Source organism: Falco biarmicus, chromosome 4 (assembly GCF_023638135.1).
Source record: "Falco biarmicus isolate bFalBia1 chromosome 4, bFalBia1.pri, whole genome shotgun sequence".
Lineage (NCBI taxonomy): Eukaryota > Metazoa > Chordata > Aves > Falconiformes > Falconidae > Falco > Falco biarmicus.
Genome location: NC_079291.1, coordinates 37,125,580 through 37,141,557, shown reverse-complemented (window position 1 = coordinate 37,141,557; position 15,978 = coordinate 37,125,580). Strand labels below are relative to the sequence as shown.

General features: G+C 35.7%; 1 protein-coding gene across 9 annotated transcripts in view; it reads left to right on the top strand.

The window, feature by feature from the left end:
- AKAP9 (A-kinase anchoring protein 9) overlaps nucleotides 1–15,978 on the top strand; it is a 120,770-nt gene that overhangs the window by 68,035 nt on the left and 36,757 nt on the right. For all 9 annotated transcript variants that reach the window (XM_056335597.1, XM_056335596.1, XM_056335590.1 and 6 more), the window contains 3 exons: nucleotides 355–560; nucleotides 7,962–8,173; nucleotides 13,414–13,576. In XM_056335597.1, the coding sequence (XP_056191572.1) occupies nucleotides 355–560; nucleotides 7,962–8,173; nucleotides 13,414–13,576 (581 nt within the window). The remainder of the gene's footprint in view (nucleotides 1–354; nucleotides 561–7,961; nucleotides 8,174–13,413; nucleotides 13,577–15,978) is intronic.

Below are 15,978 nucleotides of genomic sequence, written 5' to 3'. Positions count from 1 at the left end.
TGTAACTTCTTTGATCCATATAGAGGAGCAATCTTTTCAATTGTCACTTTGAGGAAAGAGTAAGTTTATAATGAATACCAGGGAAATGTAGACCAGGAATAACTAGGTAAAATAGCAAGATAAAAGTAGAAATATTGATAAATAGTTTGACTTTTAACATATTTTGTAAGAAGAACTGAGTTCTAACACAAATGTAATATTTATGTGTATCATGTGGGTTTGTGTCTTAAAAAAGAAACCTTAATTTTACTGCTTCAGCTGCAAATCTTTCCTGGTTGCAAGGGTATAGAAGGTATAAACAACACTTTGAAAGCAGGGGAAATCAAAGGACTGATTAGCTTCTCTCTTCTGTAGGCTTGTGTTCCAGAAGGCTAATGAAAAACTCATGAAGATTCTTTTAGAAGTTGTGAAGACAACTATGGCGATGGAGGAGACAATTGGTCGCCATGTTCTTGGGTTACTGGATCGGTCTGGGAAAGTCCAGCCTTCCAAACCACCTGGCTGGGACACGGAGACAGAGGAGTCAGTAAAACCCTGTATCCGTGTGGGATATGAAAAAGGTACCATTGCATGGGTTTCTATTTCATAACAAAGTAGCACTTGCATATTTCTATTATATATTTAAATAAACTTAGTTTTTGAATTTTTAAATTAAACTTTTTTTTCAATTCCTTGTAATTTGAATGCATATGACATGTCTGTTTAAGAGACAACATTCAGGCATTGTCTGGGTCATGCCTCAAGCCAGTTAAGACTCGTATCTAGGGTCCTGCTGCAAAGGCTGCAGCAGAATGAGGAACTGATTGAGAAGTAAAAAAGCAAGTATGTTCCTGTTGAAGGAGGCAAAGGGAAAGAGAATGAGACAGCTCCATGGCATCTTCCACCAACTTCACACCTTCCTCTGTATGTATGGGGAATGGGCATTTAAAGTATGCGAGGATATTGCTGGTCTCTGAGGCCAGCTGGCATGGAACAGCATAAATAAATATATACACACACACACACGTGTGTGTGTATATATGTATACACAGATGTGTGTGTGTGTATGTCTGTGTATATATATTTGTTTGTGGACTTCCTTAACCTCCTAAAGTGGGTGGTTGCATGTAAATAGCCTTTTGAAAACAGTTCCAGGAACTTTCTAACTGCCCAGACTTGCCCGTCAGCTGTTTGTAGGAGCACTAATGGGAACAAGCCTAAATGAGCATTTTAGTGTTGCAGTTAATTGCTTACCAGTGCATAAACGCTCTCCCAGGCTCTGTTTAGTTTCTTGTGATTGTACTAGGATAGGGTCTGTCTATTTCTCTTTTGGGCAAGAATAGGTGCTCTTACCATATTGCCATTTAGGTGCCATTAAGGGTGTGTAGATTTCTCCTGGTTCTTATGGGAAGGCAATATACAACCGATCAGCGTGAAGCACATTATACATCTGAATTTGGCTGGAATTTTAACTGTAGTGAATGAGAAAAAGAACTGGAAGTCAAATACTACATTTCAGTAATAGACAATGATAATAGAAATGGTAAATGAAGATGAACTTTAACTCTTTCATTCAAAATTTTTAAAAAAACTTAAATTAAATATTATTGATTCCCTCTGGCTTTAAATATAGGTCACATTAAGCCTTGGGGCAAATCAGGAAGGGATGTATGACTTTGTAGCATAGTTTCATCTCTCTCAGTGGATTACTCAAAAGGTTACCTGCGGTGAAACGTGTACAACTGCAGTCTAAGAATTCTTGAATTTTTCAGGTTAACAGCACTTCTATGCTTGTACTGCTGTTTCATCAAAAATCCTCGTAACTTTTGTTTTCTGCACAGTTCACTGTATTTATTTGTGAGGAAAACTTCTTTTTGAACCTAGAGTTTCAAGGGGTTGTCTTTGTCTCCAGATTTTAGATTGAATAACTAAGCTTCTGGCATTAATTTTTGATACTTGTCCAGGAGACCTTAAAGATGGAGAACATCTGCTACTATAATTGAAGGAATCACTTCTTTCAAAATGAAATGCAATTTACTTTGAGGTGGGAAATTAATACAGTTCACTTATGTTAAAGCACTTAAAAGTATTTTCAACCACTGGCAACTATTTTCTGCAGTCTCCTAGCTAAATGGTAAAAGGAGCAATGACCATGCTTGAAGTTTACCACTGCCTCCTTTGGTTTTCTCAGGCAGTCTTAAATTTTATGTAAACTGCATTTTAAGTAAGTTTTCTATATTAAAACCAGAAATTTATAAATATTCTTGGTGTTCTCATTGTATAGTCTGAGGTGTGTAAAAAGCATTGGGATTTTCACAACATACATTACCCAAAGAGGTGAAAACATGTTCTGGTTATGAAGGAAGTGATCACAGGTTGTCACAGCTCTGTGTGTGGTGATATTACCTCGTGCATTCACTGAACGTACTTCACAGTTACGTCGTGCCTGTTCAGAGAACATGTACTGGGTTTTTTCTCCCTCACTGTCATTTCCTGAGAATATTATTGCTCCCTTTTCTCGGATAATATATACGTAACAGTATGTACAAAGTACTAATATGTGATTGTTGCCCTTCACTACTCTCATACATGCTTGCTCTGCACAGGCATGTACAATACACAATACGTGCATTTGCTTTTTGCCTGCTCCTGCAAAGCAATATGTATCCTTGTATATGTTACTAATTACTGTAATTAACAATTCTTAACATGGAATACTTGCATTACACATATGTAGAAAAACACAGTTTAAAAATTACCTTTATTTGGTATTTTGGCTGGGTACAATATAGGCTTATGCCTGGCTTTCCTACTACTGCCATCTAAACCCACAACAGGCCCTGTAGTTGGAATGTATTGTTAATTTCTTGTGCAGTCTTCTGATGAGACACTACTCTCTTAAACAGAAGAGAACCCTAATCCATTCTGCTTGTGTTGAAAGCTGACTGTTTTAACTCCTTGTATTTGCTACTGCTGCATTTTGGAGAGACATGTAAGGTTTCACTGTTCTGTAACAACACACTATGTCTGTTATTGTAATGGCCCTCCTTGGTATAGAGCGGCATTCCAGCTGTCCACATACCAGTTGTTTATTCCAGGGTTTTTTTTTGTGTGTGTTTCCTTACATTTAGAAATAATTATGAAAGGAGGAGAAACCAAAGAAAAGAGTGAGGATTAAAGAAGATCCAAGCTCACAGTAGCTGTAATGGCTGAGTGTATCTCTGAGGTTGTGTTCACAGTTCTCTTTTTCTTTATTTCTCTTTCAAAATGATACAGCAGCATCCTTGCTGTATACATAGCTCTGCCACTGGGGTCAGGCAGTAATAATAGCAGTCATACTGTTTCATCCGCTGAAGTATTTGATCCTTTTCAAATGAAATTAGGGGACAAATTCTATTAGTGTTTTCAGCAACAAGACTGTTGTTATTAAATTCTTATACTTCCACTGAATGGCCTGAGAGGACATTAGCTTTTAATTTTTTTTTCCCCATTGTTTTCTGGAAGTACGAAATACGTAGACACTACTTTTATATTTTAACCTGTGCATGTTATTGTAATTTTCTAATACCTAGCCAAAAAGATCTTCCTTTTTGTTAGGAAATTTGGAGGAATAAATCTGTACCAATAAAAATCTAATACTAAAATAGAAAAAATGTGTTTAATAAAGTAAATTCTCTCTGACCTTTTGAACATAATCCATATTTATTGATGAGCAAAATTCAGCTTACTGTTTTTTGCTGAGTTTCAGCATTTTAAAAAGCTGAATCATTAAGGTCACATACTGATAACCACAACCTGATTTATAGAGCATATAGAGGTTTATCTGGGACCTTGCCTAGGTTATTGGCTAACACAGGATTTTATTTCTAGCAAAGTGAGTAAAGTTCAAATTTCAGTCATAAAGCATACCATTGGAAGTGAACAGTATTTGTGCAAAGTAATTCAGTGAGTCAATTGCATCTGGAGATTGGGCCAGGCAGGCTTTGCTGTTCTCCTGCCCCAGATGTTGTACCTTAGGTAGAGGGTCTGCAGTAATGCAGGTTGCTCTGGAGAAGCTGGCGTGATTATGGCATGCCTTGAATACTAAACCCTCTCACCTACTTTCTGAGCTCCTTGTTTCCGCACAGTGTACCAGGAACAAGGTAGTAAATAGCTTTATATACTGAACAACCATAAAACTGTTTTTTTTTGGAGGGATTTTTTTTTTTAACCCCTGACCTTAATTCCTCAGTGGAATCTCAGGAGTAAACTGAGAAACTAGCTGTATGTGATGCAAAATATGTATTGCTTCGCAAATGTTAGTTGGCATCTCATAAGCAACTTCTGTATTTGAAATTTCTGAGTAAGCACTGTATAATTAAGCACTTCTCTTCAGATTTAGTGGGCCATGACATCTGACGTGCTGAACTGCAAGCTTTGTGGCAAAGGAAACAATGTGAACTGTTGTTGGGTTTGTTTGTTGGGGGGGGGTTGTTACAAGGAGAAGATGTTTTTACTTGGGCCAGTTATATTCTATTTTTTATTTTGTGTTGATAGAAAAAGAAAATTGCGGGACCAAAAAAAAAAAATAAATTGTTTTAGTTCTGTTGGGGTGGGAAATTGAACAGCATTATTATAAGCATGAGTAAAATGGGGGTTAGGCATTCAGCTGCCATGGGTAGTTAATAAGACTTGACAACATTTCTATTTCTTGCTTCCACCACTGAAAATCTTCTGGAAAGATGCTGTACTAAGATGCTGTATACTAAGACCATCTTCAGGGGAAAAAGATACAGAGATTTTCACTTTGCAGTTAGGAAGACATTTAATATGAACTCCTGTTCTTAAGTGCCACTTTGTAGAAATTATAATATGGATGTCTACATTTATCATTTGGCATTGATTTTTCTATTTGAGTTGCCAGCCGTACAGTATAGGCAGAGTTATTATAGGCTTTGTGTGCATTTGATAAGTTTTGTTTTTCCTTTTTTATCTTTGACCATAGTAAAGTTTCCGTGTGCCAAATTATACTTTAGCTGACAGTTCCCTTTTTCTTTCCTCATTTTTTATAGTTATATTTGAGGTAAATTATGATGTTTTGTTCTGAGATTTTTTCGTATAACAAAATTGTATTTTAACATTGATTTATTTTGTATTTATCTAGAACAAATGGAAGTAAATTACAAAAGAACTGATATAAGCAAAACAGGAGTTTAAAGTCTTGGCATGAATTATGAGAGGCCAAATTCTACTGTTCTGGTCACTGGCAAGAAGTAGTAATAGTATTAGTGATACTATTAATAGACATATTCTGGACCTGGTTTCAAAAGATAACACTCTGAGCAGGCATCAGTGTTTTTAAGTTTTCTCCTAAGTTTCCAGAGAGCCAGAAGCTTAGATGATATTGCAACAGACTACATTTCTGCAGTTATTTTGTATAATGATTATTTGTGTATTTGACATACGCTCATCATTGTACAATTCAGCTGTAGCTCTCAAGCAAATAATGTAGTAAAACATAAGGGTTATAGGACATGAATTATGGGTTAAGCCAGAGAAGGAAAACCAGGACGTTACATAGGTAATTTGTACTCCATCAGGAAATAATTAGATTGTGCAGTAACTAGTATGTCATTGGGTTATCTTGTTTATAGCTGTGTACATTGGGCTTTTATTTTGTGATACAGGTCTGAAACTAAGCAGTCTTACCTGGTCAGTACTTAAGATGGGTGGCCTTAACAGAGCATTAGGTGCTACAGTAAGTGTGTCGGTGGCTCAGTAGGGAATATGCTTTCCTTCAGCTCAGTCCTCAACCAATACTTTGGCATAGCAGTTGGAAATATTTACACTGCTGGATGTCCATCTTAAATGAAGATCCTCTCTACTCTGAGGATATTAAAGCTTCTGCATCATTATTGGTATTTTGAGACACCCAGAGCCAACCCAAATATGGCTGATGAGAAATCGGAATGCTATTGAATAAAAACTATGAAATTGTTGATTTTGCAGCCTTCCTTACGCCACAGGGGGTGGAATATTAAGATGTTATGGGAAAGCTTTTATGCTATACAAACCCATGGCGAATATTTGGTGTACTGGAAGAAAATGATTGCCAGCCACTGCTAGGGTGTAGAAATCCTGTGTAGATGAAAGGTGCCACGTGATGAATGTATATTAAATTCATCCGATTATTCGTTCCATTCACACATATAGTGTACTTCTGCTTTTTCCCTTTGAAGAGCGAAAAAGAGTTTTTAACATTATATCCCACATATCTAAAAGGAGATATGAAACAATAATCATATAACCAGAAGAAAAGAACTACTAAATACATTTGCATTTTAAAAATTTTAGCAATTATGAGATAAAAGTAAACAACAAGATCTTTTGAAATTAAAATCACTGTAGATTAGTTTGTTGTATATGGGTCACACATAGAGCTGCATACATAATGACATAAATGTGTAGGTATTATTATCAGAATGTTTGCAGGTATAAAAGTATTGTAAGTAAACCAGGTGGCTGATCATGTTGCAACTTGTTTAAAAAAAACACCAAAAACAAACCTGAAAACTAGAATTTGACTTACTTGCTAGGTTCAAACAACTTCAACAAGAGGACTCCTATTTCCAATGTTATTTGCATGATTGGTTAAGAGGCAAGAGCAAGTATAAGGAAAATGTATACAACAAGAGTACTAACTACATTTTTAAAGGCAATTTGTCAGATGGACCTATTATAACGTCATTTTAACGTCTGTAACTAAACAAACTGTTGCAGTTCAGCAGCCACAATTTGTGGAGTAACCAGGAACTTAAATTCAAAGATTGCAACTTAATTGCTAAACAAGCATTGACTGTTCTTAACCCATTTAGTTATACTGCTCTTTCCCAAAATATTTTTCGAGAAAACCTTAGGCAAAACCAACATCTAATTCTTAAAAAAAACCAAAACACCAAAACAATTTATTTTTTTTATCTATTTCAGAAATATACTTCATTAAAATAACCTGTTGTTTTTTAAAAAAACTTTTGACAGTAGCATTTATTTCTGATATTTCAAATCTAACAGCTTAATGACGTAACACTTCTTCATTTTTAAAACACTGTATCAACAATTGTCATCTACTGTCATGATGTACTACTGTGTTGTTATTTCATACTGGAAGTGTGATTTGTAAAACATCTCAAGAGTTTGCTTTCACTTCTCTTGCTTAAATACACCCCTGAATTGGACATGTGGCAAATCTACTGTTTTCTAGGTGACTTGCTCTTAGTTTAATACCATAGTTGAACTTTGTGTCTTCTGCTTTTCGGGCAGAATGGATAATGCCTCTAAACTGAATCAGACCTCAGGAAGATTGAGAAGTAGGCAGGTGCCAGGTGGCCCATCAGTAGGGACAGTTACAGTCCCTCTGCACTGTACTTGATTTGTTCAGCAACCCATTTTAATCAGTTTTCAGTTCACTCATAATAATGCTGAATCCTGATATTCTGTATTCTAGTCTGTTATGTACATGTCTTTTCCTTTACTCCCTTGAGTCTGTGCTTTTGAGTCACTAAATTTAAATAGTTTTGTGTTAATGTACACTAACATAGCTGGGCATTGGTGAAACAGGGACTGACAGCCTGTTTGTTTGGGTTTTTTTAACCCGGTTGTATTTTAAAGACAATCTTGTAAGTCACTATTGCAAGTTATTCAAAGTAGTAATGGTTACTGATAGTAACAAAGGTTTGAGGGTGAGCCTCAGAGCCCAAAAGTGTACTGAAAGGATGTCTAAAATATTTCCTATTAGTACCTCCTTTTCTCTTTCCCGCTGCTTGTTTTTAGGTAACACATTGTGTATCTTGTTTGAGTATGCAGTATTTCCCTTTCTGTCTTTGACCAATGCAAATATTTTAATCATTTTATGACTTGTCTTTCTAATCATACCTCGGATGTACATTTTTTCATGTTTTGAAGTGCTGAGAGTCTGTGTGAAAAGGTAACTGCTGTTTTTCCAGAGTCCTGTTCCTCATATCATGGTAGTAGTATGGGAGATGATGATATTAACTTGTGGTCAGGAGCATTGGATGAAGGGCTACTGAGCCAACATCTTGCAGAAAGTGGAGTGGAAATAGATCCTGAAAATGAAGAACTCATTCTGAATATTAGTTCTCGACTGCAAGCGGCTGTGGAAAAGCTTCTGGAAGCCATCAATGAAACTTCAAATCAGGTAGGGTGATCTAATAGTGAAGCATTTTAAATTTTGTGTCTTCCCCTCCCCCCGAATGTGTTTTTACAAGCCTAAAACCTGTAAGGTGATTTTGAAAGCCAAAACAATGCTTCAAGTGCCTACACCCAAAAAATTCTACTCCAGTATGACTTTAACGATTAATTGATTAATGTTCAAAATCTGCTTTGGACTGCAAAGGAAGCCTGAATTTGGGCATGTTTGTCAATCTAGGGCACTCTTTCATTGCTCGTATGGGTCATCTGCATTCTGCTGCAATCCAGAGATGAGACAGGAGGTGTCAGGGCACATTGGGCTGGTCCGTGTGAAGAGGGAGGGTTAAGGGGAGCTGTGCCCAACTCTCTTGACAAACATTTTAGTCAATTGACTGGCCAGAAGGGTGGAGCTCTCCTGCTGTCTCTTCCAACCATGATTTAAACACGGCCAGTTAAGCGCAGAAAAGGAGTCTGCACTCCAGCTCTCCAGTGTTCACATGAGGTGATTCATGAAGGGTCTTCAGGAAAGAGGCCATGTGTGGGTACACCTTTCTGTGTGCTGCCAGGGTATGCTGCATGGTGGGATGTTGGCTGCTTTCTGGGGTACTTCCCTGTTGACGTGGGAGCTGTATACCTAGTTTGATCAGTTCAAATCACACTACTTACATCACCTGCTTTACTTTTACATTATGTACATCTCAATTTGAAGGTATCAAAGTAAATACTTTGTATCTCACTGTAGCTTTTTAAGCTCTCTTGAGGGACTGTCTTTAGAGTTAGCTCTTTATTGTGTGTGAGACTGGAATTCAAAGGATACAGTGTGTTTTATGACACAGACCCATCTATTAACCTAGTAATAATATTATTTTAAAAGTCATTGCTTTCTTGTAAAATGTGTAAATCATAACTACTGGAAATGAAGGAGAAGAAAATTACAAAAGTAATATGGAAGTTCAGCTAATACTTCAGTTTTAAGCTTTTAAGTATTTGTTGTTTGAGGTATTTTTCAGAAGCATGAGGTTGATACTTTTTTTTTTTAAAGAAAAAGATAAAAGACTAATTTGTGAGTTACTGAAGTTAAAAGTAATTTAAATACAAATTTGGTGAACCCCTCTCTGGCTTACTAAATTAAGTAGTCTGGTGGATCTTGTAAATCAGTTTCTGCATTGTGTTTATTTGCAAACTCGTTTTGCAAGGCACCCTCCTGTTCGAGCATGAGTTCAGTTAAAAAGAGATGTTTGGGCTTCTTGAGGTCTTTAAAGATATATTTAGGTATTTGTAGGAAATCGTGCATTTAAAGAGGAGATGATACAGACAAAGAAAAACAACTTCAGAGCTTCACAGTACTTAAGAATTCATGCTGTGATTATAACAGTATTGTCAGTTATTTGGTGCTGCTTTTTTTTCTGACATCTTGCTTCTGATCTTTAAATGCAGTAGTTGTATACATAGCCCTAAATTATTTAAATTATTTTACTATTGTGACTGATTTTTTGCAGCAAGTCTTTACTTTTCATGATACCAGTGGAAGTACTCAGTGTATTCTAAGCAGCTTATTTTTTATTGTCAATTGATCAAGAAAGTTTATTTTCCCTTCATAACTTTGTAACTGAGATCTTGCCTATACCAGCAACAGCGTTATGTTTTGGCTCAAACACATAACACGCTTTTTTTTCATTAATATGGATTACACAAATAAGGATTTATCCCTGATGATTGTTTGTTTGGGGTTTTTTAAGTTTAAAAAATGTTAACCTGTTTACATATTTTCCCACAGTATTAAGTATAAATATTGACATCTTCTCTGTAGAGGTACTTTGCAAGCATTCAAGCTTGTCTGCTTTGCGATGTCTGTTGTGTGCTTACTGGATTGTAAACAGTTCCTGTATATACCAAGTGTTTGTAGGTCACTTGACAATTATTTTTAAATATTCAGAAACTAAATACTTTTTTTTTCTGCTCTGCAGTATTTTATAATCTAAATATTAGAAAAGATTTTAACCTTTCCTCTTAATCAGTTTTGTTGTGCATACAGGCAGATGTACCTATCTCTTCAAATAAACTTAAAAGAGCGAGAGAAACCTGGCAAAATCTTCAAAGTAACTATTTGAGACCTGTCTGAACACACACTTTCAGACCTGAAGTGCAGTTTAAATCTTCTCAGGCAAAGCATATAGTGGGTGTTTTAATTCAAATTCCACCTGCTGGCGTTACGTATAGGTAAATAAATCATGCCACTCCCCTGAACTCTGCTGGCTGGTAGATACCTACGGGAAGCCTTTAAAATAGCAGAGTTTGAGAAAGTTCTTCCTGTTGAATTAACTCCAAGAACAAGAATGAGGGCATATACTCTTTCATTTGCCATAATGGAGAGGGAAGATAATTTTTAGTTTCTGTTCTGCTAGTTTGCTTGTCTGCTGCAGCGTACCTGTGCAGCTTGAAAATTAGGCTTCCTTGCCTTGGAACTTACCTGCCAACTCCGTTTGGAAGATTTCTGTTGCTTTTTCATGTGAAACTTCTCTGAGAACAAATTTTAGGAGTGATCGTATGAAGTTTTCTTGCACCTCTCTCTATTTTGGATTAATCCAGTCTGAATTACTCTGCTTGAGACTGTGATCTGAGGCTTCCTGCTGATTCTGAGTACCTTTGTGACCAACAGTGCTGATACGTGTCTTCAGATTGTTAAATGTACATGTTCTGTTACAAATTCCTGTCAGAAATTTCTAAAACCAGCCCGGCTAGTGCAGAATACCTATGTGATAGTGGAGAAGACAGAAGCAGTGATAATTTTTTGGAATGGATTCTTACCGTGCTTACTGGGCATCTAATCTGTTCAGTAGTTTGTGGACTGAAGGCCAAGAAGAAGATACATACGAGGTTGAATCTCGTGTGCCTTTACCATATCCTTTTCCTTTCACTGAACATTTAGATGAGAATAATTCTGTAGTTGTAAATACTTCAATTTTTCACTTCAGCCACAAAAAAAATGGGCACGTTTTAAAAGTTGTCTCTAAAATCTCCTTGCCTACACCTCCCTATTCAGTAAGTATAAAAGTTTTTAAAAGAAATTGTTTTTAAACCAGCTTAAATAGAAGAGAATGCAATGAAAAATCATATAAACTTGTCTCTGTTGTTAAAGCTGTTATGTACTGCTGGCAGGCTTTTTTCCTAGACAGTTTTTAATGGGCACTGAAAAAGCTTTAATTATACAATTTTATCTGTTCATTTCTAACAAAAGATATTTACCAGAGACAGAAATATATTGAATTAAAGAGATCTGAGATCTCTTTAAAGCACTTCAATGTTACTTACTACATTTTTCTCACTGTGAATAACTTGGAGGAGTGGGAGGGCAGGGCAGTAGTCAGTTTAAATTGTTCCTTTATAGCCTTCATGCACTGACTAGTAACATTAACTAGCAGAAGCTTGTTAATGGCTTCCAGTGAGCCCATGAAGAAATTTTTATTCTTGACAAATCACGTTCATGTTTGTGCTTCTCTTTGGTTTTACCCTGTGATATTTTTTAATAATACCATGAGCTGTTACTACTGAAAAAAGCTGGAGAAAATTTTTTTTCAGAGTTTTAGTTAGAGTATTTGATGCATTTGAGTAAGCCATTTTTTATGGTAGTCCATGTACAGTAAACCTATCACGTTTCCCTTTTATCTGAGATGGGTCTTTCATGAAGCACTTCAAAATGTAAGAATAAAGTAAAAATTAAAAATTTTTAAAATGTCTCAAACCAGTGCCAATACTCAGCTGCAGTATTTACAACTTACTTTAACTCCTGTCAGAATACATAGTTCATGTTAATAATGTCCCTCTAAAAAGGAATGCTCTAGAAAAGAAAGTATTTAAATTCAGTGCGTTATAAAGGAGAATGTATTGATTATTCAGACATTCTTTTCATAAGTGGGTAATTTTGTGTGCAGTGTTCTATGACATGCTCCTAAGCCATTTTTTCTGAGATTTTAAAGCAAGCTAATCATATTCATGAACTTAGCTGGAGATGGTGAGAAAGCTTTTATTTTTTAAGAAATTGAGAGCAATAATTTGTTTATAGAAACTGTAGCAAAGCCACAGATGTTACTGTCTTACAAATACCTGCCAATATCCACAATATTAAAAAGAAAAAAAAAAAAAAAAGAGAAGAGGGAGAGGAGCAGGAAATATGTATTTGTGTTATTTCATTTTCTGAACACTGTTCTTATTCAAAACAAATTGTTTTACTTTGAATAGAAGCCACACAAAGAGTCTTGCCTGATTCAGCTCTGACAATTTGTATTTGAATAGAAGCCACACAAAGAACTTGTGCCTGGTTCAGCTCTGACAGTTCGTATTTTTGTCCCTCAAAGAGCTAGGTGTGGGCTGTAAGTGTTAACAGTTGAGAAGTAGAGATCATCTTGGTATTTGACTCCAGTTTGCTGTTATCTTAGATGAACATATTGTGTAATCAAAACTTCCAACATTACTTTAATGTTTCTTCTTTACTATTTTGCTTTTGTAATTATAATTTGAATTCTTTTTGAGATTATTGCTTTGGGTACTCTAAACTGGGCAGCAACTATACAATTTTATGCATTTTAGTCCTGATTTTCCAGCAGTGCAGGACAGTGACATAGTGATATTGTGCTAAACCTGTGGTAGTACACATTAAATATTAACCCATCAGATAAGCAAAGAAGAATAAAAAATCCTTAATAATTTTATTAGGTGGACATAGTTGGAAGAAGCAATGCTTTGTTGAAAAGTGCAGTGTATTCAAAGTTCATGTTTTCCTAAGGTTCTGATTTATCTTCATCTTAAGGAGAAAAAGAGATGAAGCACCACTTGTTTCAGTTTATATTAAAACTTCTGCCAGTTTTATGCAATGTTTTTTAGCCAGTCTAAGTATATGGTGTGTGATAGCTTACTTGTATTTAGGATAATACTCATATGTTAAATAAAGGTGAATCTAGTATAAACTCATAAACCAGGAATTACTGGAACAAAGACATGGGTTTAGCCAGGTGGCTCATTGAGTGCACTGTACTGACAAAGCCTATTTGCTTAGACTTTCATACCGAGTCAATCTTCCTATTGTAGTCTGTGAATGTGTGTTCAGCAAAGGTCTTATTGAATTAGTGAAGTTATGTGAGAGTTCTCATCACACTGTAAATCAGCTTAATTAAAGGGGAAAGATAGAATAGTTATTAACCAGAAAATCTTTGGTTTGTTTAATTTCTTTACTTTTTTTTCCTGTGGTAGCTTGAACATGCTAAAATTGCTCAGACAGAACTTATGCGAGAGTCCTTCAAAAAGCAACAAGAAGCCACAGAATTTATCAAGTATCAGGAAGAACTACAAGAACGTCTTAATGAAGAAAGCAAAGCCAGAGAGCAGTTGGCTTTGGAGCTTAGCAAAGCTGAAGGTGAGTAGCTTTTTTGATGAATCATTGAACTTTGCACTCACTTACCTATTCATGGGTAAAGAAACTGCAAATTAGATTAATTTCTTTACAAATTTCAGAATGTTATGAGCCTTCTGGATAGTTATGGATCCTTACCAACAGCAACCACTGTGTGATTCTGTTTCCCAACTTTGCCTGACTTATTATTGTCTAACTTAATAAAAATAATAGGTAGAATATGTGTTGTTAGGCTCAAAATTAATTTATTTCATCATAACATGTCTGTTTGTGCAGACAAGCATTATATTAACAACTTAGAATCACGAGGCTGGAAGGCACCTCTAGAGATCATCTATTTTAACCCTGTGCTCAAAGCAGGGTCAGGTAGAGCTGGTTGCCCAGGACTGTGTCTAGTCAAGTTTTGAATGTCCACAACCTCTCTGGGTAGCCCGTTCCAGTGTTCAGCTGCTGTCAAAGAGCAGGAAGGGATTTTTTTTTTGTGTGTGTGTGTGTGTTGAAATGCAGTTTCTCATGTTTCAGTTTGTGTGTGCTGCCTCTTGACCTTGGCCTGGTTCCACAAAACATGGATAAAAACATAGAACCTTCACTTAGAATTTGATGATATGGTAATGATACGTTTCAATCTGTTTGTAATTAGCATCTGGAAAAGATGCTAAGAACACCTACCCTATAGGTAGGATCTCTAGTAGTAGTAAGCAGAAAGATATTTCAGTTGGTTTTGAAGCTCAGCAGACTTCTCTGTTTCAAAGTGGGAGCATAGCGTAAAGTTTCATAGCAAAATGTTTTTCCTGGAGAATGCTATCCTGCCAGCCTTCCTCCTCTTTTTACATAGACAGATAATCCGACATGAGTTCTATTCACACACTATTAACAGCTGGAACGCACGTAACTTACACTTTTCAGGTTTCTAAGCCACGTGTCTAAAACAGGGTGCAAGGGACAGTTGGTAGTCTGTCAGTCCACAGAGGATAAACGTTGTGTGTCATCAGCACCAGTACTGACTGCAGCATTTCAATAGCTTTAGCAAAACTAGAAAGGAGGAAAATTAATTTCAGATGGAATAGATGTAAATATGAAAGAGGCGTTGTTAATTTTTTTCTAAATATTAAATTGTGTGAAAAAAATCTTATAACACATCTTAACATGCAAAATAGATGAAGTCTTCCACCAAAATATAGATGACCTAAGAATTTATATTCTTGTACATGTGGAGTTACAAAATGTTTAGTATTGACGAATTTCAGAACACAGGCAGCTTATAAGTCTGTTGTTGCTCTCCTTGGAGGATAATATTTTTCTCATGATAGTCTTTATTCACAAATCTTCAATAATTAAGGAGAACAGAATAATACATTAGGACAAAGCAGAGAGGTTAGTGTTAAGTTCTCTTTAAAGGCTGGAGTCTGTCAATGTCAGAACTGTCTGCGTATGTTTAATCCTACAAGTAGCATTTAAAAAATAATACTAGAGACTAATTTTATTTATTAAAAAAAAAGTTTTATTATGAACTTATCTCTGTTGCTTTGCCTTCTGGGTTTGTATTTTGGGGCTTAGTCAGGCTTCCCGCTAAGAACTACAAGCTTGCCTCTTCATTTACAATAAATAAATTTCCACTTATGCAGGAGTCTATTGCAAAGAGTACATGCATAATTGTATTTGAAGATGCCATCTCCCAGTATGAGACCTGTTTATTATCCATGTTTTATTTTCTTTTTTAAGTATTATTTTTATCGTATTACCACCAGACAAGAAAAAAATCTAAAATTAACTAGGTTCTTGAGCAATACACTTCTGTTATAAAGTTTCCTTATACAAACAAACTAATAGGAGCAAAGAAACTGCAAACTCTTACTCACTGGCAGTTTGTAGATAATGGGATTGCCCATATGTAAATGAAGGCAAAATTTACCTGTAAAATTTTTTTAAATACTTGAAATTTTCCATCAGAACCTGGTTTGGGGATCTAACGGATGAGACAAATACGTATTTTTTGCTAGAAAAGAAAGTATATTAAGCACAAAAATTTAGTGAGAGCTATGAAGCTATGTTTTGCACTCTCCAGATTTTGTCTGATCACATTTTATTTGGAGAAAAAAAAACAACTTGGAAGCATATAAAGTGGAAACATCTTCAAAAATTTTTAACTGGAATTTAATTTTAATCAAAACAGTAGAAGTGTTAGTTTATAAGACATGACAGACGGGCTGTATTGATTTGGTTCGTGAAAAGTTCTGGAGTATGACACAGAATTTGATGTTAGCTTTAGCCCTTGACAGATATATTGCACAGTTGAGCTTTTAAAGTTAGGTGCAGGTTTATGTCACATGTAGGTATTTAATTCAGTTCAGTCTTTTGCAGGAATTCAGCTCATTTTTCCCTTTTAATTGCTTTAATGCTTTTTT